Source organism: Pseudochaenichthys georgianus, chromosome 18, assembly GCF_902827115.2.
Source record: "Pseudochaenichthys georgianus chromosome 18, fPseGeo1.2, whole genome shotgun sequence".
NCBI lineage: Eukaryota > Metazoa > Chordata > Actinopteri > Perciformes > Channichthyidae > Pseudochaenichthys > Pseudochaenichthys georgianus.
Window position 1 is genome coordinate 2,247,545 of NC_047520.1, and position 23,522 is coordinate 2,271,066.

Genomic DNA, 23,522 nt, shown 5'->3' on the forward strand with positions numbered 1-23,522 from the left:
CAATATTTAGAATTTTCAGTCAATCTGGCATGTCAAATCGCACACCTATTTGTCAAAAGCAGGGACGCAGCCACATAGTTCAACCAAAGTAGGTCTAGCCTTTTGCCCTTTTAGTCAAACATCACAAGACAAAATACAATGGATAAGATTCCAAGACAGTGTATGGCTCAGGAATACCTAGGTAATATCACTCAAAACCTCAGAGTAGCACCCGACTTAATGCCAAAATATGACTGGCTGGCTGTACACGTACACGAGGACTTTTATTAGTTACAAACATTGAGAGTTACAAAAGTATAATATGTAGTGAAATGGTGTGGTTGCTCAACTAAGTGATCAGTATATATGATGGAAGATAGTGTGTGTGTGTGTGTGTGTGTGTGTGTGTGTGTGTGTGTGTGTGTGTGTGTGTGTGTGTGTGTGTGTGTGTGTGTGTGTGTGTGTGTGTGTGTGTGTGTGTGTGTGTGTGTGTGTGTGTGTGTGTGTGTGTGTGTGTGTGTGTGTGTGTGTGTGTGTGTGTGTGTGTGTGTGTGTGTGTGTGAGGGAGAGAGAGTGAGTGTGTGTGAGAGAGAGAGTGAATGAATGAGTGTATGAGAGACAGTGGATCTTACCTTTTAGAAGTGTTTCTTCCTTGCCTTTCTCTTTGAAAAGTCTGTGATTAGGTCATCAAAATCCAGATCCCTCACAAGATCAGACTCGATGGCTATCAAAGAAAGGGCTGAAAGTCTCTTCTGAGCCATGGTTGTCCTAAGTTCATTTTTGATGCGTTTAAGCTGTGAAAAGGACCTCTCACCCTCGCAGTTGGTTACAGGTAGTGTGAGAAAAATCCTGAGCGCAACAAAAACATTGGGGAATGTTGTCTGTAGTCCATGTTTTAGCACCACCTGCAGTCTGTTTGCAGGAGTTTTATCTGGCTCTGTGCTGACAAAAGCCCTAAACTGGATCAGCTCATCTCCTAATGACTTATCCAAGTCAGTAGGATATGATGAGGAGAGAATATTGGCCCGTCTGCGGAGATCAGTGTCATCACAGCACATGTCAAATAGGACTCCAAAGTGATCATTTATGACTTTGTATGCATCCAGGCGTTTGCTAAGTCCTGAGAGCAACCTGTCAATAATGACATTGAATGTCTCAACCTGGAATGTTGTACTGCCAGTCAGTACCACCTCGTGCTCCACTGTCTCGTCATCAAATACTCGTCTTTTACCAACATGGTGAGTCTCGTGCTGGTATGTCTGTGTCACGCCGGTGACGGCCCGGGCAGATGTCTCAAAGTCCGAAAATGTCCCTCGTAGTGATGCAACATAAGTGCGCAGCGATTCCAAAAGTCGCACAGCTGTCATTAGGTCAATGTCTTTCTTTTGCAAGCCAGTGCTCGTAAGCTTGAATTGGTGCAGTACAGTGTCCCAAAATATTGTCAGCAGAGCAGTCTCTAGTTTCCCAAGTTTGCCACACAGCGCAGAGGCCTCTCGCCGTGTGTCCTGGCGCTCTTCGTCATCAGCCGCCAACATTTGTAAAGCCCCTCTTATTGCAGTGTAATTCTCACAAAGAGCTCTTGTGGAGTCTCCTCTGCAGCTCCATCTTGTACAGGAGAGAGATTTTAGCTTCAGTGTGATGTTTTCAGTGAACACTTTATTCTATCGGTGGGTAGAAGCAGAGCAAAAAGCATAAAGTGCTTGAAGTATATCAAAAAACTGGCTTGCTTCACGACAACTACTTTCAACACAGTTGACACCAACCAAATTCAAGGAGTGTGCTGCGCACGGAATGTAATGTATGAGTGGGTTGCTTTTCTTGAGATGAGCTTGCAGCGCATTATATTTTCCTGACATGTTGGATGCGTTGTCATAAGCCTGGCCACGGCAGTTTGAGAGATCCAGCCCCATATCAATGACCATCTTCATCACGCAGTCAGCCAGACTTGACCCAGTGTGACTGTGAATGGGTTCAAATCCAATAAATCTCTCAATGACTTTTCCTTTCTCACTCACAAATCGGAAAACGAAAGTTAATTGGTCGACGTGAGACATGTCAGGTGTAGAATCTACGATGACAGAGAAATACCTTGCTCGCTGTAGTTCTGTTGCTATTGCTTCCTTTGTTCTGTCACCCATCAAACCAATAAACTCCTCACAGATAGTTTATGACAAGTATGAAGTCCTACCACGTCCCTTCTGGCCAAACTTCTGTAAATGATCCTTTAAAAATGGATCAAACTGCGCGAGCAGCTCCAGGATTCCCAGGTAGTTCCCGTTATGTGCGGATCCTAAAAGTTCGTCATTTCCCCGGAAAGGAAGCCCCCTCTCACTCAAGAATTTAATCACCGCAACTACACGTCTCAATACATCCTTCCAGTACTGACTTTCTGTGTCGACCTGCATCCCTAGAGAAGCATCCACAGTGCCCATGAGTTTAGTGCGATGCATAAGTGAAAGTATGCATTTTCTGTGCTCACCACTCGTCTCATGTTCCGTTATCCTCTCGGGATGCTTCCTATCACTAAAGCCGAGATCAAATGCATTACTTTGGCTGTGAGTGGATACAAGTTTGCAGGCAAAACAATAAATTGCTCCGGTAGATGGAGAATAAATAATCCAATCGCGTTGAACGATTTCTCCATTGTGAAGCTGTCTGGTCAGCATATCATTGGTCAGTGAGCGTGTCCGGCCGCTAGCATCGGTCTCCCTCCGAGATGCTGGATACTTCGTTGCCCGATTATGAAAGTATGAAACGTCTTTCATCAAAGTCTCCTCCCGTACATTTCCAGCAATTAATCCCCATTGTGCAGGGTCCTGAGAGACACAGGGAACTTCCGATGAACTCGAACCTTCACCCTGCTCTGTGACGTCCTCGTCAGGCTCGTCTTTATCTTCCTCTTCTACTCGCTGCTGCGTTAGCATGCTAGGTTCAAGGCTAACATTGCTCGCTAGCTCAACAACATCCTCCGTGACCGCCGCCACTGTTCCTTGTGGTTGTTGCTGGCCTATTTCGTCATTTTTTGAAAAAGCTATTTATTGTTGGCACATTTTTTAATGCAGCCGCCACTCTCTCTTCTTTTTCTTTCTTTTTCTTTCTTTTCGCAGCCCCGCTGGGCGTTTGGCTACCGGCACCATCCATTTTTTCTGCTCACGTGACAAAATGTGACATGAGTGAGGGTGGGGCTGTGATTCGGCTATACACTGCCGCCGCGTAGTAATACATTTGAGCGCATACATAGTGAGACCTACAGTACAGAGACGGTTTCGAAAATATATTAATTTGTACCCCACATCTACACAGCAGCCCATGCACCATCACCCCCATCTTCACAGCAGCCAGACCCACTGTCTTGGAAGACAGACAAAGACCTTGACACTGTCTTTACATTTATAATGAATAGTTGGTTGAAAGTTCTGATGTTCAATATTGTAAATAGTGATATTTTCCAGTTTCTTATATTTATATAAATAGTTGTTTGAAAAAAACATATTTATAATAAATGTATGGTTGAAAAAATAGTTTGAATGCTCAATTTGTATTTGTACACATCACATGAACCTTGGTATGTAATATGAAGTCATTATTCAGTCCTATTGTATCTCAGTCCCTGCTGTGGTGAAAGTAGAGTGATAAACACCTATTTTACTCAAAAAAAATGTGTTATTCATGTCTAACATTTTATTTTAGACATGAATAACACATTTATATACAGTGTAATTCAAATATTTCACTGCTTTTGTGATCCTAAGACTTTGGTAACCAAATCTAAAACACCAAAACAATTCGATCACATGAGTACATTTGTGTTTTCACAAGAGTTTTGAAGATTTTCCGAAAATCGGATGTCAAAGTGTAAGCTTTTGAGCTACTTATCTCATTAAACAGTGATCTAAGGTGAATAATTTGCATATATAGCAATACCAGAGATTGTCCTGAACATTTTTGATATGTTGGGTGGGAGGAAGATCAGAAAGGGAGGAGATACCACAAGTTACACAAATCAGTCATAATAAAGTCTATACAGAAAGAAACAGACGGGAGGAGATCACAATCACTAGACTCAGATTGGATCATACAGGATTAAACGGCACAGTGTTTTTAAAGGGAAAAAGCGAAGTTGAAGAATGCAGGGGGTGTGGAGTGAAAGAAAATGTGGAACACATCATATTACACTGCAACATGTACAAAACAGAGAGGGAAACACTAAGAGACAGGGTCAGAGAGGCAGGAAGGGAGTGGAGCCTGATGGGGACACTGGGAACAGAAGGTGAGGGGGTAAGAGCTACCAGGAAGGCCATTCTTAAGTATTTGAGTGAAACAGGATTGACTGGAAGAATTGAAAACAATGTAAATACAGTGGTATAATTCCACAAGTGGTGATAGGATGATATGGTGAAACACACTCTTGTACAGTAGGTGGCGGTATGCACCTTAAAGTTGTTTGAAATCCGCCAAAAACCGAGAGAAGAAGAAGAAGAAGACAAAGAAGACAAAGAAGAATAAGCTGAATCCATGTGGCGTCTCGTCGCTACGGTTCTCTCTCTCTGTGTTCCTGAGAAAGTGTGTGTGAGCTCCAGCACTACTGATCCATCATCTGTGTGTTTGGATAAACCTCTGAATGGACTGTGTGCTCTTTTTTCTGGAGCGTTTACCTCGGACTATAGGAGCTAGCTTAGCATGCTAGCTGGAAACACGTTAGCAACGCTAGTCAGAGTGAGAGTTTGATGGAGAGAGAAACGGTGTGTTTAACGGAGTCTGCAGGAAAAGGTGATCTAGGAAACATGAGTAAAGTCCAAATGCTGCTGTCGTTGAAGAAGCAGCGACTCACTGCTGCTGCTGCTGAAGAGATATGTGCTCTGTTTGAAAAGACGATAGCAGAGCTCGAGGAGGAGCTGTCTCTTTCCAAAGAGGAGAACAAGAGACTCCAGAAGCTACTGGACGCTGTTTTACAGCCTCAGCTTCGGATACACAGAGCAGGTATGTTCCCTTTACCCTTAATCAACACTTTACACTATTCAGTAGCACTTTGTTGCCACATTAATAACACTTTAGACCTTTATCATCACTTGCTGCAGGTAGTAGATCCTGAAGTAAAAGTACAAACACCACACTGTGAAAATACTCCATTACAAGTTACAGTACTGCATTCATATCTTATTTAAAGTCGACCTATCATGCTATATTTGAATAATATAGTGTAGGACCATACCTATATAAGGCATATTTATACTTTTTATTTTTCAAAATACCTCATGAAAGAAAAAACAAGAAGTAGGATACCCGGCCCGGAGGAAGAGATGGGTCTGTCTGCAGACCGCAGCAAGGAGGCGTTTCCTATAGGGGCGTTTCCTATAGGGGCGTTTCCTAACTTTTTTTATCCAGCTGCTTTTATAAATCCTCGCAGAAGAAGTCATTGTTCTAGTGATGGGAATTCCGGCTCTTCTTGCTGAGCCGGATCATTTGGCTCACCAAGAAGAGCCGGCTCTTTCGGCTCCCAAAGGGCTCTTCAGTTTACCACATATTATACCTTTTAATTAAATCAAATGTAGCGCTGTTTTGACTAATGATTTATATGTGTACACATATATCACTTAAATTATTCAAGACATCCTTTGTACTAAAGTATTCAAAAGTAAAAATGACATGTTTAATATAAATTATTTGCTGTGGCCAATTGTTTTCATTGCATTTACAGACCCGTGTAACTCTCTGATACCACCCAATTAATGCATTGACTTGCTTGTAGAACCACGCTACACAAAACAGATGGCAACACCTATAAAAACCATTTCAAAAAAGGGGCTACTGTATCAACCTATATAAAGTATATAAATATAGTTTTTCTCCCTGCAGGAGAGGGGAGCGTGCTTTGAGAGCAACTGCTAGGCTGCAGCGGGGAGAAGAGGGGGACAAAAAGTAGGAAGAGAAGTAATGGGTCAGAAACCCTCCTTTTTACGCAGCGGTCCAGACATAGACATCATAGCTACGGCGACACATATTCAGTTGCCAGTTACTTTTGGCATTAGGGCAGGGATATCTTTCATGGTTTGACATAATGAATTGTGCTACTTTTAAAGCAAGCAACGATGTTTTCAAATCTGTAATCAAAAAGCTCCTCAAAAACACTATAGAAGCAGTTCCTGCCGTTGTTACGTTAGTTCAAACAGTAACAACGGACTACTTTTCTTAGCGGATGCATGTCAATTTAAATCAATACAAAAAACTATTTTTTAAATCAATAAAATCTTTTTCTAAATCCATAAAAGCATTTCAATTATTATTGGGAGTCATGTCGTTACTTTGTTGAGAATGTGGCCATGTGTAATAAGCGGGATAATGTCCACATTGCACATTGCATAATGTGCCTTCATGCCGATCTAGATCCCTCCGCAAAAACAAAACAAAAAACGTCTCGTTCGCGGGCGAGAGCCGGCTCCCGTCGTTAACTATAGGAAACGCCCCTATAGGAAACGCCTCCTTGCTGCGGTCTGCAGACAGACTCTATTGCGTTGGAAGCCCGGGGTCCCCTTCTGGAGCCAGGCCCAGAAGGAGGACTCGTCGGCGTGAGTCTGGTGGCCGGGCCTTTTTTAAAATAGTTTTTATAGGTGTTGCTATCTGTTTTGTGTAGCGTGGTTCTACAAGCAAGTCAATGCATTCATTGGGTGCTATCAGAGAGTTACACGGGTCTGTAAATGCAATGAAAACAATTGGCCACAGCAAATCATTTATATTAAACGTGTAATTTTTACTTTTGAATACTTCAGGACAAAGGATGTATTGAATAATTTAAGTGATATATGTGTACACAGAGCTGCAAATCGGGTAGTCACAGGCAATGTGGCTGATTTTTGTGCGCGTTCTGGAAAGTGAGAGTACGTTACTACGGAGTCCCTTAAAGATAAACAAATCTGCGGAGTCTAGAAATGTTTTTAAATCGCGATTTTTCGTTTCAGCCATTTCACAAACCGTAGGAAAGTAAAAATGCAAATTAGTCGTTAAAACCGAAAAAATCGCCCAGCCCTACGCCTTGGGATCCCCCAGTCAGAGCTGGTTGATGTCGCCAGGGAAAAGAAAGTTTGGGGCTCTCTGCTGGAACTGATACCTCCACGACCCGACCACGGATAAGCGGGAGAAGATGGATGGATGGATGGAATACCAAACAGATCATGCATTTTAGCCATTCCTCATTTCGCTCAGTTTAACACTGTCTTTTCATGGGCTGATTCTGTGAGAACAGCACCATCTACAGGCCTGGCATATGTAATACAGCGTCTCCAGCGCTTTCGAACGGCAATGTCCGTGGCTGTCTCCTCCTGATTGGTGGAGTTGGCCCAATAGCCGTAGCACCAGTGGCGGTTCTAGACCAATTTGACTGGGGGGGGGGGCCACTGGGGGACCAGTTATTTTCTGAGAGGGGCACAATAAATGCAGGACGAAAAAGAGAACTAGACAGTATGAAGTAATTGCGTATAAGAAAACAATGCAATACAGTTATTGGTATTTGTTTCAGTACACTTATTTATTTCAGATATATCTTATAGTTATTACTGTTAGCTTCAGCTTAAGTTATAGTACAATTTTTGCACTAACACAATATCATATTTATATAAAAATAAAGGCAATGAACAGTTACATCTCTACTTTACATCTACAATTACACGGATACAATAGTTTAACTCACCTTCAATTATTGTGGTAGTCTCTCGAAACGTAGGTTTCAATCAGTCTTTCTTGGATGGAACAGCCTCCGATGATCCGAGATTAAAAGTGTTTGTTTTTCGCGCGCTTCAGCCGGACAGTGAAAGTGAGTGCACCGCTCTAATGGGTCCGACTAGAATGACGAATAACGTTAGTTCCGCCTATTCCGTCATTCAATAAATCGTGTAATAAATCATACATTTTTCATTTTTTTCACTTTTCATTTTTAGGGGGGCCACAGGGGGGTCAGAGGTCACTGTTAGGTGGGCACTGGCCCCCCCCCCTAGAACCGCCCCTGCGTAGCGCCACTTCTGTGACGTCACAGAAGTCTTCAAATCTGGATCAGTCTGTATCGGATCCGTTGCAGCCCCTTTTTAAGAGATTTGGGTATGGAGGAAAAGAGAGAGGGTTGTGTTTTCTGACACTTGGTGAGTTCCCTGGAACACCGGGACCACATATTCATGTATAAAAGACGTACAAAAGTGCATTTTGCATAATAGGTCACCTTTAAGTAAAAGTATGTAAGTATTATTAGACACATGTACTTTATTTTAATATTTAAAATGTATTACGGAAGAGAAAACCTACCAAAATAAATATATTTATAAAAATACATGCATTGAATAATATGCCATGGGTTAGGGAATGCTCCGGTATTGGGACAAAATTAACATGGGATCACTCCGGTCATTGTACGTACTTCGTCTCACTGGAATATTAACGGTCAGATTGAATACAATATCGACCCAATTTCTCCGGGCAATGACGGGAGAGTTTTGAAAGTGACAAAACACTGTTTTCTCACATTTAAAAACACTTAAACAATTAAACAATGTTTACCCAGGATTCAGGCACCTTCCCTGGCTTGTAAAATGTGGTGATGCGCCCTGGAGGTATCAGACTATTTAAAACATGTATACCCAGGATTCAATCACTTTTCCTGGCTTGCAAAGTGCTGTGAAGCAGCCTGTTCTCTGGGTGCAGTCTGGGTGTGCATGGAGGGGTTTAGTCCGAGTGAGGAGTGCTCAAGTGTGGGAGGATGTGTAAGGCAGAGGAGGGTAGAAAAAAAATATGGATGCTGGTGGGCGGACAGTAAAGCACCGTAAAATCCTCGCCCTCCGGGTACCTGACTCCCCTGCCTCCTCCGGGGGCAGGTGTGAGGGGTTCAATGCCTCCTCCCCCCACTGCGGTGAATGCCGGAGCGGGATGGAGCGCCCGGAGGTACTGTTGTCCCCACATTACCATGTTGTCTGGAGGATAGGACCGAGAGATGACATACTCTCTACCCGGGTTACAAGTCACTATTTTCGGACACTTTCTTTGCTTTACCCCGGTTCTATCACTCTTTCCTCCTTTGGCCATAAAACGTACTGCTGGGGTACTGCCTGGTTCCGGGGCACCCCAAACCCTCTCATGGTCGGGCCACCATGAATTGATGCATCGGACCCAATGTTGCCATCACCAGCAATGTTGGTGCGGAGGTGGGACCATTTTGCCAGGTGGTAACCCAAGTCCTCCTTTGGTCCGTGTACCAGGTATTGAAGCATCAAACTTTTGTTGCAATTACCTGTTACGCTAACGCATATAAACGGAGAAACACAACAGAATTTAAATACAATTAACTGTGTCTGTTTCAGTAAGGATGTCGTCCGAATGCAAGGTGTGCAGACTCTTCTATCTGGCTTTGAACAAGCACCTTAAGCACAAACATGCAGTGCAGAACTTGGAGGAAAGAGGCATCATTCTTAAAATGGCCAGTGGCCGAATAAATGTTTGGACCAAACCCTGTCCCATCACAGGGTGTTCGTATGCTGGGAAGAAACTGCACCGTCATGTCACTCATGGCCACCCTGAGTTATCCCGAGATGAAGCACATCAGGTCCTGGCAAGGCTGAAGCATAGTGTGGCCCTGCAATTGCTCCATGACCTCAGACAGACTAATCCCATAATTGGAATGGCTACATCATTGGATATAGACAATGAGGAGGAATACCCAGTGCACCGTCCACCCTTCTCTCCACATACTGAGTGGGACGAAGAGGACTGCAGGCAGGTGATGCTGGAAGGCATTGAGGGCTCAGAAGGATGCCCTCATTGATGAGGTGAAGACCCTGCGCTCCAGGCTGAAAAAGGGGCTAAAACCCAGGCAGCAGTGTGCCACTGCTGCTGTGCTTGAGGAAGAGGAAGAATGTATACGATTTAAGGGCCTGGCAATCTCAAGTACCTCCGGCATAAACACAGCAGACTCCTGTAGTCAGACCCCGGTCAAGACTGTCATGCGGTTTCCAGCAGCCTCCGGTAGTCAGACGCCTCTCAAGACCCCGGTCAAGACTGTCATGCGGTCTCCAGCAGCCTCCGGTAGTCAGACGCCTCTCAAGACCCCGGTCAAGACTGTCATGCGGTCTCCAGCAGCCTCCGGTAGTCAGACGCCTCTCAAGACCCCGCTCAAGACTGTCATGCGGTCCCCAGCAGCCTCCTGTAATGAGGACTGGCCCTCTCCTCACTGGTCCACTGGGAGGGGACGGGGGAATACCATATCATTATTTTATATTTTATTTTTTGATTTCTTATTATTACAATTATTTGTTTAATCTCTCAAAGTGTATCAGTATCCCTTGTTGTGAAGCACTTCGAGATTTGTCTTGGCAGATGAGAAGCGCTATATAAATTAAATATATTATTATTATTACCATGCATGAAATCACGTTGCCTCAAAGCATGGAGACGTACATTCAGACATACAGGCATCATTGTGAGGGTGTCTCACCAACAGTAAAACGGAAAGAAAATTGTCTGTCCAATGTCAGCCGGATAAAGAACTTCCTCGTATTCATGGCCCATGGTGTTAACCGGCTGTCAGATTGGGTCCGTGGCTGGAGCGAGTATATTGTAATGTCTGGCCGGGCAGTCACAACAGCGCTGTTGTTCCTGAAGAATCTGAACCATTTCCTGAGGTACTTGTCTGAGTCAAAGCTTCGGGGGTGCAGGCTCACCCAGTCTGATATGACCCACATTATCAGAGAGGTGAAAGCCAACATGAACAACTTGAAAAAGTCTGTCACTGTCCACCAGTTCAAGATGAAGAGGAACAAGCTAGAGATGACCCGATCACGTGATCGGGGATCGGAGCCGATCACGTGATCGGGGATCGGAGCCGATCACGTGATCGGAGCCGATCACGTGATCGGGGATCGGAGCCGATCACGTGATCGGGGATCGGAGCCGATCACGTGATCGGGGATCGGAGCCGATCACGTGATCGGGGATCGGAGCCGATCACGGGATCGGAGCCGATCACGGGATCGGAGCCGATCACGTGATCGGGGATCGGAGCCGATCACGTGATTTTCAAAAGATCGGAATCGGGAGAAAAAAATCGGGGATCGGGATTTTTTTTTTTTTTTCTTTAATAAAATATTTTTATTTTATTTCATTTTACAAAACAAAAATGACCATGTTCACGTCTTAAAGTCATCCTGAGGCCTTAGTTTTGGTTTAAAATTACACAACATCATGTATGTGTTGCTTCTTTTGGGCTTGTTTTCAGACCTGGTTGCTTATTTCTCTCAAATCTGGCAACAGAGTGGGTGCAGTGTCTAATAGTAGCAGTAAGCTGACGAGAGGCTACGTTCAGCTGGTGACTCGGGAGTCGGGACAGAGAAAATGTCAGCAGTTTGGAAGTATTATAAAATTGAAAGCGAAGGCAGTGTAACAACCAGATGCAATGTTTGCAAGGCGGAGGTTCCTTGTGGTGGAAAGAACAGAGCTACGTTCAACACGACCAATCTAATCGCTACCTGAGAAACAAACACCAACAACAACACGACGAGTACACAGCGGCCACTCAGGTAACGGCACTGAAACAACCAACACTTTCAGAGACTTTTAAAAGGAAAGAGAAACTGCCCCAGAACAGTGAAAAGGCCAAACAAATAACAGCCAAGATAGCTGAATTCATCGCGTTGGATGACCAGCCGTTATCTGTTACCTTTTTTTTCTCTTAATGCATTTCATACAGATCGGATCGGGAAAAATCGGTATCGGCAGATTGTCAAAATCAAATGATCGGAATCGGATCGGGAGCAAAAAAAGGTGATCGGGACATCCCTAGAACAAGCTGGATCATCTGCCGAGCCAGGCGGAGCTTCTCGCCGCCATGGCGGCCGCTGAGAAGCGCATCCCTGATTTACTTGACCTGATGGCTGGCAACCCAACCTCAATCACCCAGTACCTGCTATACAGCTATCTAACCCTCCATTGGAGCCTCCTGTATGGCCACCGTCCGGGTGTGTACGCAAACATGACCAACACTGAGGTGTTAGAGGCGGACATAAGGGGCACTGCTGAGGGCTACATCCTCCATGTGCAGGATCACAAGACTGCCAAGACATTTGGCGAAGCACAGCTGGTGCTTACAGTAAAGGGGTTTAGCTGGGTCATGCGATGGATGGGGATAAAAGAGGGCTTGTCGGGTCCTCAGAATGAATTATTCCTTTTCACAACAAGGAAGCATGCCTCCAGGAACCTGAACGCTCACTTGAAGAGGGCTTGGGCTGATGCTGGGCTAGAAACAGCCGTCACCTTCACAATCCTGCGCACTGCCCTGGCTGACATTATCAAGCATCACCAAGATCCAGAAAGCAGGTCGATTCTCGCCAGGTTTATGTGTCACGACGTAAGCACTGCAGACCGGTTCTACGCGAATACGCCTGGAATGAAGGAGGGATTGAAGATCCGCTCCATGTTCAGGGTGGCAGCAGCTGCAGCAGCAGCATCATCGGAAGGAGTTATACCGCCGTTCGATACCTCCGAAGAGGACTCAGAGGCGGAGACCAGCGATACCACTTCTTCTGGGCCGGTTGATACTCCTGATGTGGGGGCCGTGGACTCAGCTTTTTCCCCCCGGTGCACCGTACAAGTTAGAAGGCTAATATGGCCCCCGGGCCCCCGCTAGTCATGTTTGTATTATGTTTATTGTGTATACTGTTTTTGTCAAAATAATGTGATAATTAAATAAATAAAAAAACATTTTAATAACGTTTAAGGTTCCCAGGGGTTGATACAGTGCCAGGTATCAGACTATTTAAACAAAGTTTACCCAGGATTCAGACACCTTCACTGGCTTTTTAAAATGTGGTGATGCGCCCTGGAGGTATCAGACTATTTTAAACATATTTTCCCCGCCTTTGAAACACTTATTCCTGACTTTTAGCCTGTCATTTTGCAAGATATGATTTAACATTGAAGCTCTCCTGGAAATGGACATATTCTGTCCTTCTCCAAGAGAGCTTCAATGTTAAATGATATCTTGCAAAATGACAGGCTAAAAATCTCTTCCAGATGTTTAAAAACTATTTTCCCGACAATTTAAACATTATTTATGGCTTGTAAAGTGCAGTGGTAGTATCAGACTATTTAAAGGGTTACCAGGAGCATGAGAACATCCTCCACAGTCGGGTGGGTGGGGCTATGAATATGGATGCCGATGGGCGGACGATAAAGCACCGCAAAATCCACCCCCCCTTTAAGGGGCACGAGGTTCTTGAGGGTGTGATCATCTGGGTTTAGTCCGTGGGGGAGTGCTTAAGTTCGGGGGCCCGGGGACCCAAGGTGCACAAGGTTATGGAAGTACGCATGTCAGGGAGCGATGCTGGAGCTAATTAGTCCGTGATTTGGGGGGTCTTGGAGCGGCCACAGAGAGGTGGTTTTCGCGCTCTGTCTCCTGTTAGTGTGAAATAGCCTGTTCGCTCATGTCAGGGAGCGATGCTGGAGCTAATTAGTCCGTCATTTGGGGCTCTGTGAGCCGCCACAGAGAGGTGCTTTTCCCGGTGTATTTCATGGAAGTCTGACATAGTTTGCTCCGATAAGGAAAAGGTCTGCCTTATTGACAGAGTTAACATGGGACTTGTCCTTCAAATGTACACATGTCCGCACAATGGAAATGTGATGTGAACTTCCAATGCAAAGTCCTGCAAATTTGACCAACTGTAAACCAACACTTGGGGGTACTCTATGCATGTGAGGGTAAAATAATCATCATTCTGTATATAAATATGTTTGTCAATATCATGGACATTTCCTTTTAAATTGGGGTCCACGAAGCTGACACAAGATACCCGCAGATAAGTACTCATCTCGGACTAAAATCCTCAATGCATAGCAGTTTTAATGGCATTTTTGTTATTCAGTGTTACCAGGGGCACGAACTTCTGACCGGTGTTCCCTCTTGGTGTAGTCCGTGGGGGAGTGCTTAAATGTGGGTACACAGGTTCGCTTGGTGCACAAGGTTATGGAGGTGGGGGTCTTGCTGGTGCTCAAGTGTCCATATACGTCACCCCATATTCACATAACTTTTACCCGCCTTAAGAGACACTATTTTGTGGTACAATTTATCCATTTTCACCCCTTTTTTTTCTGGTTCTTCCAAAAGTTAACTTAGACTTTTTCTGACTCTGGAGGGATTTAACGGGAGTTGTTGGGACTATATCCGCCTTAAGAGACACTATTTTGGGGTACAATTTATCCATTTTCACCCCTTTTTTCTGGTTCTTCCAAAAATTAACTTAGATTTTTTTTTACCCATGTGCATGACCCTGGATCTCTGCCTATGTGCCTGTGAAATGCCTGTGAAATGCTGCTCTCTCCCTCTGTTCCCATCACTTTTACCCAGCTTTCACACACTTATTGCTGGGTAATTAAACCAGTTTAATGCACTTTTTAACACTGACATACCCAGGATTCAAGCTTCTTTCCTGGGTTACATAGTGCTGTGAAGCAGCCTGTCCTCTGGGTGGGAGAGTGAGGTGCTGGAAGGAGCTCTCTGTCTGGGTCACAGCCTGCTGCTGCTGCTGCTCTCTCCCTCCCTGTATTCACATAACTTTTACCCAGCTTTCACACACTTATTGCTGGGTAAGAAAGCCATGTGCATGACCCTGGATCTCTGCCTGTGTGCGTGCAGGACCCTGCTTACAGCAGTGACTCCTATTTGTATATAGAGTAAACACTGAAACCAATTAAAATTAACAAAAAACATTGAATTAGAAGGTGTCCAAACGTATGACTTGTACTGTATATAGAAAACACACACAATTTAATATTTACCAGGTTCCCTCATCTATAATCATTTTTGCAAGCGCAACTTTGAACATGTACAGCAGTAAAATGCAACATACAAAATAATCAAGAAACGACATAAATTAAACACTGATGGGGAACATTTTACTGCACCATCATTACTTTTACATAAGAAGGTGCCATAAAATGTTCTGTTAATACTTGCATACTTTAACTTAAATAAGGTTTGAATGCAGGATTTTAATTTGTAACAGAGTATTTTAATTCTATACTGTAGGCGTAGTGTATCTGTGAACGATCCCAAATACAATTCATTGTTTACATTGCGGCTAGTGCTACGCGAAAAGAAAAAAAACCTTTTTCATTTTCAAAGGGGGTGGGCTACATGAGGTGAATTGAGTCAACACAAATACACAATAGGTGGGACTAAGAAAGATAATGTGAAAATATAAAAACAATGGCATTAATTAGGGCTGCAAAATGTCTCCAATTGTAATGGTGATTAGATTTGTAAATGCTAACACTTAAAGATCAAATGCAAAGATTTTTTTATAATTGCCAGTAAAATTGAAATCATATAGCTACAACACTATCTAAGATATTGCATTATTAAAATTGGAGATAATATGCGTCTGGCAATGCGCAATATTTATTTTGTTCAACCCCCAACACCAAGTCCGACGATTTATTTCTCAGCCGCTCGTCTCTGCAAGATGGCGTCGCGTGACGTCAGAGTGGCCAAACATATTTCCACCTGGTTTATCGCTCACAGCTGCTTCCGCCGATAGTACAACTTAGTTTCGTTATCATGTCTGATTCTGAGTAGATTATAGACTAAAAGCTTTAGGAATCCAAACTATAACATATAATAAGTACCCTGTATCAAGATTGATGCAAAACAAGGGAAATTTGACCGTTTTAGAGAAGTTTAGAAAAATAAAGTCCAGGCGACCTCTGGGTAATTTGGGAACCATCAGTTCCATTTGAACTTTTTCCCTGTAAAAATCATTTTATTACTTTAAATTATCACTATGTATGCGCAGCTCCACTTGCTTGGAACAATCTTCAGCAAGAATTGAAACTGCATGTTTTTAAAGCTAGGGTAAATGAAATGCTTGCCGATACAATGGGCACTTGTAAATGTCTATAACTATGTATCCTGTAAATATAATGTATAATGTCCTTTATTGTTTTATGTTTCATGTGGAACCTATATGCTGCAGGTCTCCCTTGAAAAAGAGATCTATGATCTCAATGGGACCAATCTGGTTAAATAAAGGTTTGAAATGAAATGAAACTATAGGTATTCATTCCATCCAAATACAACTGTTGTAAAAAAAAAATAAAACATACTCTGTTATCCTCTTAGCCCCACGGACCCGAAATCGCGTCATTTGCCGGAAACTACGTCTAAGGAACCTTAATATTTAATAAACTATGAATATTTTATATCCATATAACGGGAAAAAACTCATTTAACTGATCTTTTTCATTTTTATTTTTTTTTAAAAACACAATGCTAACAGTGAGCCTCTGAATTAGCCCCGAGCGAAAAATGCTAACCTATTACTGCACCGAAAATCACTCCTAGTCCCTTATTACTTATCCTAGCCCCACATCCAACACATTGTTTATGATCGTAAAGACACAGAATCTAATGGTGCCCACCTCAACACTGAAAGATACAAACTTGCAAGGTTATCAACAAAAACGTATATCAAAACATGTGGCGCTAGGTACTAAGTACTAACATGAGCTAGGCTTACCTTCCTCTTTGTCTGGTCTCAAATAGCATTAAAACGATAAAAACGATGATGTAGTTAATATCCAATGGAGCTGTGTCCCCTTTGAAATGTTCTGATAATCTATAAGCAATAAAACTGCAATTCCGTTATCTGCTGTCCGCTCTGTGCTCTGCGCTTTGAAATCAAATCAAAATTTGTTTACCTCAATTCTTTGGCGTTTCTGCATTGCCCGGCTCTTACGTTCTTTCGGTTGTTTTTTGTGCTCAAATATGGAGGGGACGGCTCCGGGTTTCAGCCTCCGATGTACTTTAAATGCTTCTCCACCAACAGACTTGACGATGGCAGGATCAACATCGTATGCATCAGACGTGAAGTGGTCGGAGCACAACTTGCTCCATTTTGTCGGCTGCCAGCCAACACGATTCACTAAATTAATCCTGTTTCGGCGGATGATTTTGTCTTGGGGAAATGAATGAAAAATTCTCCCAGATCCCGCACCGTTCGTACATCCGAAAGCACAACAATAACCCATGTTTTGCGTGTTTTCGCAGATATATTTCAGAGTTTTCTGCAACAGTCCTGAGCGAAAAACACCGCTGACATGTGAACAGCGCACGAGACTGCCGAGTCGGGATATTTGGCCCAGAGACTGTTTGGCCACAATGACATCACGCACGCGGAGGCTGCTGGGAATGACATGTCAGAAATTCAGACGGCTTTAGGTCGAGTTTTGTATCAATAAAAAGCTTTTTTTCGGGTGTATTATCTCGATTTAAATTAAATAAAAAATACAGGCAGTCTTAAAAACAACATTTCTATAAAAATGTAGCATATTTGGAAGCTTTGCATTTGACCTTTACAGTTTGTTCTGACTGTGTGTTTCCTGTTTCCTGCAGACGTCCAGCAGCTGGTGGTGGTTAAAGAAGAGCTTCTCCCTGACCAGCAGGAATGGAGCACCAGTCTGGACCAGGAGGACCGAGAGCCCCCGCCACACATTAAGCAGGAACAGGAGGGAGAGCAGCTTCAGGAGCTGGAGGAGGCTGATATCACCAAGTCCACTTTCACTCCTGACCCTGTGAAGAGTGAAGATGATACAGAGAAACCTCAGTACTCTCAGCCTCATCAAAGACAAACTGAACACATGGAAACAGAAGCTGATGGAGATGACTGTCGTGGACCAGAACCAGCCAGGAACTCAGATCCAGAGAGCAGTTTACAACCAAAGACTGTGGAGGACACGGGAGACTTTTCTGAACCGGACACTGGAGACTCTTCTGAACCTGACACTGGAGACTCTTCTGAACCTGACACTGAAGACAGTGCTGATTGGAAAGAGACCAGAGAACCAGCATCAGGCTCAAACTCACTGAAAAATAGACGACGTAGTGCTGAACATAAACCATTCAGCTGCTCAGTCTGTAAAAAATCTTTTTCACAGAGTGGAAGTTTAAAGGACCACATGAGAGTCCACACAGGAGAGAAACCATTCAGCTGCTCAGTCTGTAAGAAAGCTTTTTCACATAGTGGACATTTAAAGAGACACATGAGAGTCCACACAGGAGAGAAACCACACAGCTGCTCAGTCTGTAAGAGAGCTTTTTCACGGAGTGCACATTTAAAGGACCACATGAGAGTCCACACAGGAGAGAAACCATTCAGCTGCTCAGTCTGTAAGAAAGCTTTTTCACAGAGTGGAAGTTTAAAGGACCACATGAGAGTCCACACAGGAGAGAAAGCACACAGCTGCTCAGTCTGTAAGAAAGCTTTTTCACAGAGTATACGTTTAAAGGACCACATGAGAGTCCACACAGGAGAGACACCATTCATCTGCTCAGTCTGTAAGAAAGGTTTTTCACAGCGTGGAAATTTAAAGCATCACATGAGAGTCCACACAGGAGAGAAACCACACAGCTGCTCAGTCTGTAAGAAAGGTTTTTCACAGAGTGGAAATTTAAAGAGACACATGAGTGTCCACACAGGAGAGGAAACATAGAGCTGCACAGTTTGTGACAAAATATTTAAATGGCGTAATCGTTTCAAAAGACACAAGTGTGTTGGTCGTCAGCTGCTTCTGTAACTGTAAGGGAATACATTTGTCTATTTTGTATCCTGATGACCTAATGCCGTTACATGTAATACGTTACTCCCTAAGCCTGATTTCACCCGCCTGCAAACGATTCACTAATAATCAGAAATGTTCATTTCTTTAACCCTTTGACTCGACTATTTCTTGTTTAATAATCGTTACATCTCCTCAGGACCAAGTTTCCGTGTCCTGCCTTTTACCTGCTGATCACCCACTGCTCATTTAAGGTGGACTGACCTTCCCTCCTCCTGCTCTTTTCTCTTCTCCCCCTTTTTCTCACTGCAGGTAACCAGCTGATCACTTCCTGCCTGTGCAGCTGGGCATTTAAAAAAAAAAAAAATTTAGATTTATAGAAGGACCATGCATACAAAAACATTAATCTCAGCAAAGAGAAGAAATGCAATATGCCAGATTATAGCTAATAGCTAATTTCCATCTGTGGTCCTCAGACAGGTTCATAACAATCAATAAACAAACAATAACATTGCATGATCTCTATCAGTCAAACAATTTTAACACCTGATTTAAGTATAGCTCAATAAATGAATACATAGTACACTTGAAATACACTTACATGATCTCGGTCACTCAAATAATTACAAAGCCTGATTTAAATGCAGGTTACGAAATAACACTTAGTACACTTCAAATACACTTAAATAAAATATCTACGATATAGTATGACAATACAGTTCAAATAAAAAAAATAAAAACTCAGATTACAGTGTAATTAATGTTGGCATGACTGGTAGCTTAATATCATTTTTGTTGCACCATAGGAAAACAAGTTAAATTCAGTACAGGTTTTAAGTTCAACTGGAAGAGTATTCCAGTGCTTGATGGCCGTAAACGAAAATGCTGATCGTCCAAAGGCAGTGCGCCTCAGAGGGATGGTTAGATCTGCATTTGATGCAGATCTGGAGTTTTTGCAACTCTGCTCACGGTGAAACTGAAAAAAGCCCCTCAACGGTGGTGTTGTAGAATTGTGAATGATTCTGAATACCAATCGAACTCGGGAAAGTAGAACAAGACTATCAAAACTGAACAGTTTGTATTTGGACAGTATATTGCAATGATGGTGTTTTAATGACTTTCTATCCATAACTTGTAAGGCTTGTTTATAAAGAACCTCAAGTGGTCTCATAGCAGTCTTAGTTGCTTGGGACCAGCAGGTTATACAGTAGTGAAAATGTGATCGTATCATGGCATGCAAAAAGATTTCCGATGCTTCTATGGTTAATGAGTTCCTAATATGTTTAAATTTGAAAATGTTATATTTCAGCTTTCTATTCATGCTTCTAATATGTCAAATTGGCATCCAAGATCACTCCCAAGTATTTGACCTCATTGACGTTTTCAATTATTTTACCATTCACACGAAGCTGTGGATAAGTGGTTGTTTTTTTCTTATTCGTGAAATACATTGTCACTGTTTTGTTAGTGTTTAAAGTAAGACACGAGTCATTTAACTATTGAGCAACTTTGTGCAGCGTCGACGAGAGCTTGGAGGCAACCTGTTCAGCATCTTTCCCATGAGTGTAAACCACTGTGTCGTCAGTATACATCTGGATGTCCACATCCTCACAAACAGATGGGAGATCATTAATATATATGCTGAACAACAGTGGTCCAAGAATTGAGCCTTGTGGCACTCCGATTGGCTTAGTTTCTGACAGTTTATCATTTATACGGACACATTGAGAACGACCAGCTAAATAAGACCTGACCCATTGTATTGTGCTAACTGACAGGTTGAAATTGTTGAGTTTTGATACAAGTTTGGTATGGTTTACTGTGTCAAATACTTTTCGCAGGTCAAGGAACACTGCTCCAACTATCCCTCCTTTGTCTAACTTAGCCTTGATTCCTTCCACTAAATAGCAACATGCAGTCTCAGTAGAATAATTGGTCCTAAAACCAAACTGCATAGGATGGAGTAGGTTGTTGTAGCTTAGGTGTAACACCAGCTGCTCCGCGACTACTTTTTCAACTACTGTGGACACAACAGGTAGAATACCGATGGGTCTATAGTTGCCTACTTCTTTCTTGTCGCCACATTTAAAAATTGGTGTTACAATAGCAGTTTTAAGAGCTGATGGAAATGTATTATCTTTTATTGATTGATTTGTAATATAGGTGATGGAGCTAGCTAAGTCCTTTTTATGTTTTTTTATAAATACTGTGTCTAGTCCCCAGTGATGTTTAGCCTTACAATTTGATAAGGTGGAAATTATTTTATTCACTTTAGTCTCATTTGTACAGTTGAGTTTGAACACTTTTGTATCGTCAGCTAATGCAAGAAGCGGTTCTGTTACATTGAAACTGTGGGCCAATTCTGAAACAGACTCAATAAAGAAAGTATTAAAATGGTTGGCCACGGCTAGGCTATCCTAGGGTTCCGTTTATCATAAGCTCAGTATTATAATTTTTTGAGAGATCTTTTCCAATAAGTTTGTCAATGGTTTTCCATAGTTTTTGAGAATTCCCTTTTACCTGTCGAATAGTATCTAAAAAGTAATTTGCCCTTGCCTTTATGAATTGAACTGTAACTTTATTTCTAAGACTTTTGTATATTAAGCGATCTGTTTCGAGTCCTGATTTTAAAGATTTCTTTAGAGCTACATCCCTTTTTTTCATTAATTCCCATAGAGCAGTGTTAAACCATGGTAACAGTTGTTTGCCAATACGCTTTTGAGGCATTGTTTTTGTATATTTAGCTACAGTTTGTTTTAAGGTACGTTTCAAATTATCACAGGCCCCCTCACAATTTTCACCATATGTCAAATCAAACCAGTCAGTTTGCGTTATTTCATTCTCCAGAATTCCCATGTCCCGCTTTGGGATGTACGAGATATATTTTTTACCCTTTGTTATATTTAGATTTTTGTAACGAAGCTTGGATAGCTTCCTGGCAACTAGAGTAAGGTTATGATCGGACATGCCAGTAACAAGATTGTATGTTTTTAAGACGCGATCCTCTTTGTTCGTTAAAATTAAATCCAATAATGTTTGTGAAGATTTAGTAATTCTTGTTGCATTTTTAATTAATTGACTCATTTGAAATCTATCACTAATATCCTTTAATTTCTTCCTGCCTTTTTTGTCTAACCAGTTAATATTAAAATCACCCATTAAGATTGTTTCTTTACCATTACACTGTTTGAGAATACTAGTTAAATTATCATAAAAAACAGTCTTTGCTGTAGGTGGTCGATATACAACAATTACATTAAAACACAATTCCTGAGATAGTGAGATAGTTATTCCCACACATTCAGTGCTATCACAGGATAATTTGATTTGTTTACTTTGCAGGCTTTTCTTAACATAAATCATAACACCCCCTCCCTTACCTTGATTGCGATATAGTCTATAAATGTTATATCCTGGGATATTAACAATATCCGACGGAATTGAAGGGTGTAGCCAGGTTTCAGAAAGGCATAACTAATCGAGGTTTGAGTTCGTTAATAATTGCTCCAGTTGTTCCATTTTTGACGTCATGCTTCTGATATTTAAGTGTCCACCGAAAATGCCCTTAGGTTTGACATTTGAGTCCCGTAACACCTTTGCATGATTTACAGTTTGAAACATTTTGGTGTCATGTTGTTTTGTCTTCACATCGCTGCAAATAGTGCGCTGAAAGTTAGAGTGTTGTTTGCCACTGGGTGCGTGAGATGATCGTTCAGAAGTGGTGACAGTTACCTTGTTGAATTGTATCATAAAGCTCCCCTTGGACTCCAGGCACCGGTGTGTCGTTGATAAGAAGCCTGGGTCCGCAGATCAGATGCGGGGTGTCTCCGACAATGTTGTGGCTCGGGTCCAGCTGATTGAAGGGTCGACAATAACAGCATTTTCTTTGGTGTAAATAAATAAACTTGTGTTCTCTTTCACCCCGACTGTTATTGGTTGTTGTGTGTTACTGTCTCCATTTCCCTACACTCTATTAGGGATGTAACAAACACATTAATCTATAAAAAATGAAATAATCCAGTAATTCAATATATATGATTCTAAAATCAATCAATCAATGTTTATTTATATAGCCCAATATCACAAATGTTACATTTGTCTCAGTGGTCTTCACAGTGTGTACAGAATATCAGTATGACAATACGACACCCTCTGTCCTTAGACCCTCACATCGTAAAAGGAAAAACTTCCGAAGAAAACCCAGTTTAAAGGGAAAAATGGGAGAAACCTCAGGGAGAGCAACAGAGGAGGGATCCCTCTCCCAAGACGGACAGATGTGCAATAGATGCCGTGTGTACATTGAAAAGATAATACATTTGCAACATAGGTAGTCCAAATGTTTGGAAATGCATGTGTGTATAATAGGAAGATGAATCCACGAGGATATCCATCCAGGACCGATGATCCAGGACCACAGCCACGACTCGCGATCCAGGACACAGGACCGCAGGATCATCCATGACTCCGGATCCCGGCGTATATAGACACCAAAAATAAAGAAATTTGAGGAAGCTGGGTTAATCGGAACATGAGAGTACACAGGTATAGACAGAGAGAAGGAAGAAGTAAGATGTCCCCCGACAAACTAAGTCTATATCAGAAAAACTAGGGGCTGAATCTAATCAGCCCTAACTATAAGCTTTATCAAAAAGGAAGGTCTTAAGCGCACTCTTAAAAACGGATAGGGTATCTGCCGCCCGAACACAAACTGGAAGCTGATTCCACAAATGTGGAGCTTGATAAGAAAAGGCTCTGGCTCCCATTGTACTTTTAGAGATTCTAGGAACAACCAACAACCCTGCATTCTTGGAACGCAATGCCCTAGTAGGACAGTAGGGTATAATGAGTTATTTAAGGTAAGATGGCGCCTGCCCATTAAGGGCTTTGTAGGCGAGAAGAAGAATTTTAAATGCTATCCTGTGTTCTATAGGGAGCCAGTGTAAGGCAGCCAGAACAGGAGTAAT

At 42.4% G+C, this 23,522-nt stretch overlaps 1 protein-coding gene across 1 annotated transcript; it reads left to right on the forward strand.

Annotated features, from left to right (window-relative positions):
- The first annotated feature begins 4,465 nt into the window (after positions 1-4,465).
- LOC139435723 (zinc finger protein 79-like) lies at positions 4,466-22,478 on the forward strand. Its single transcript, XM_071206561.1, has 2 exons — positions 4,466-4,959; positions 17,396-22,478. The coding sequence occupies exons 1-2, from the start codon at positions 4,707-4,709 to the stop codon at positions 18,490-18,492; spliced, it is 1,350 nt and encodes a 449-aa protein (XP_071062662.1). The 5' UTR covers positions 4,466-4,706; the 3' UTR covers positions 18,493-22,478.
- Positions 22,479-23,522: the final 1,044 nt, after the last annotated feature.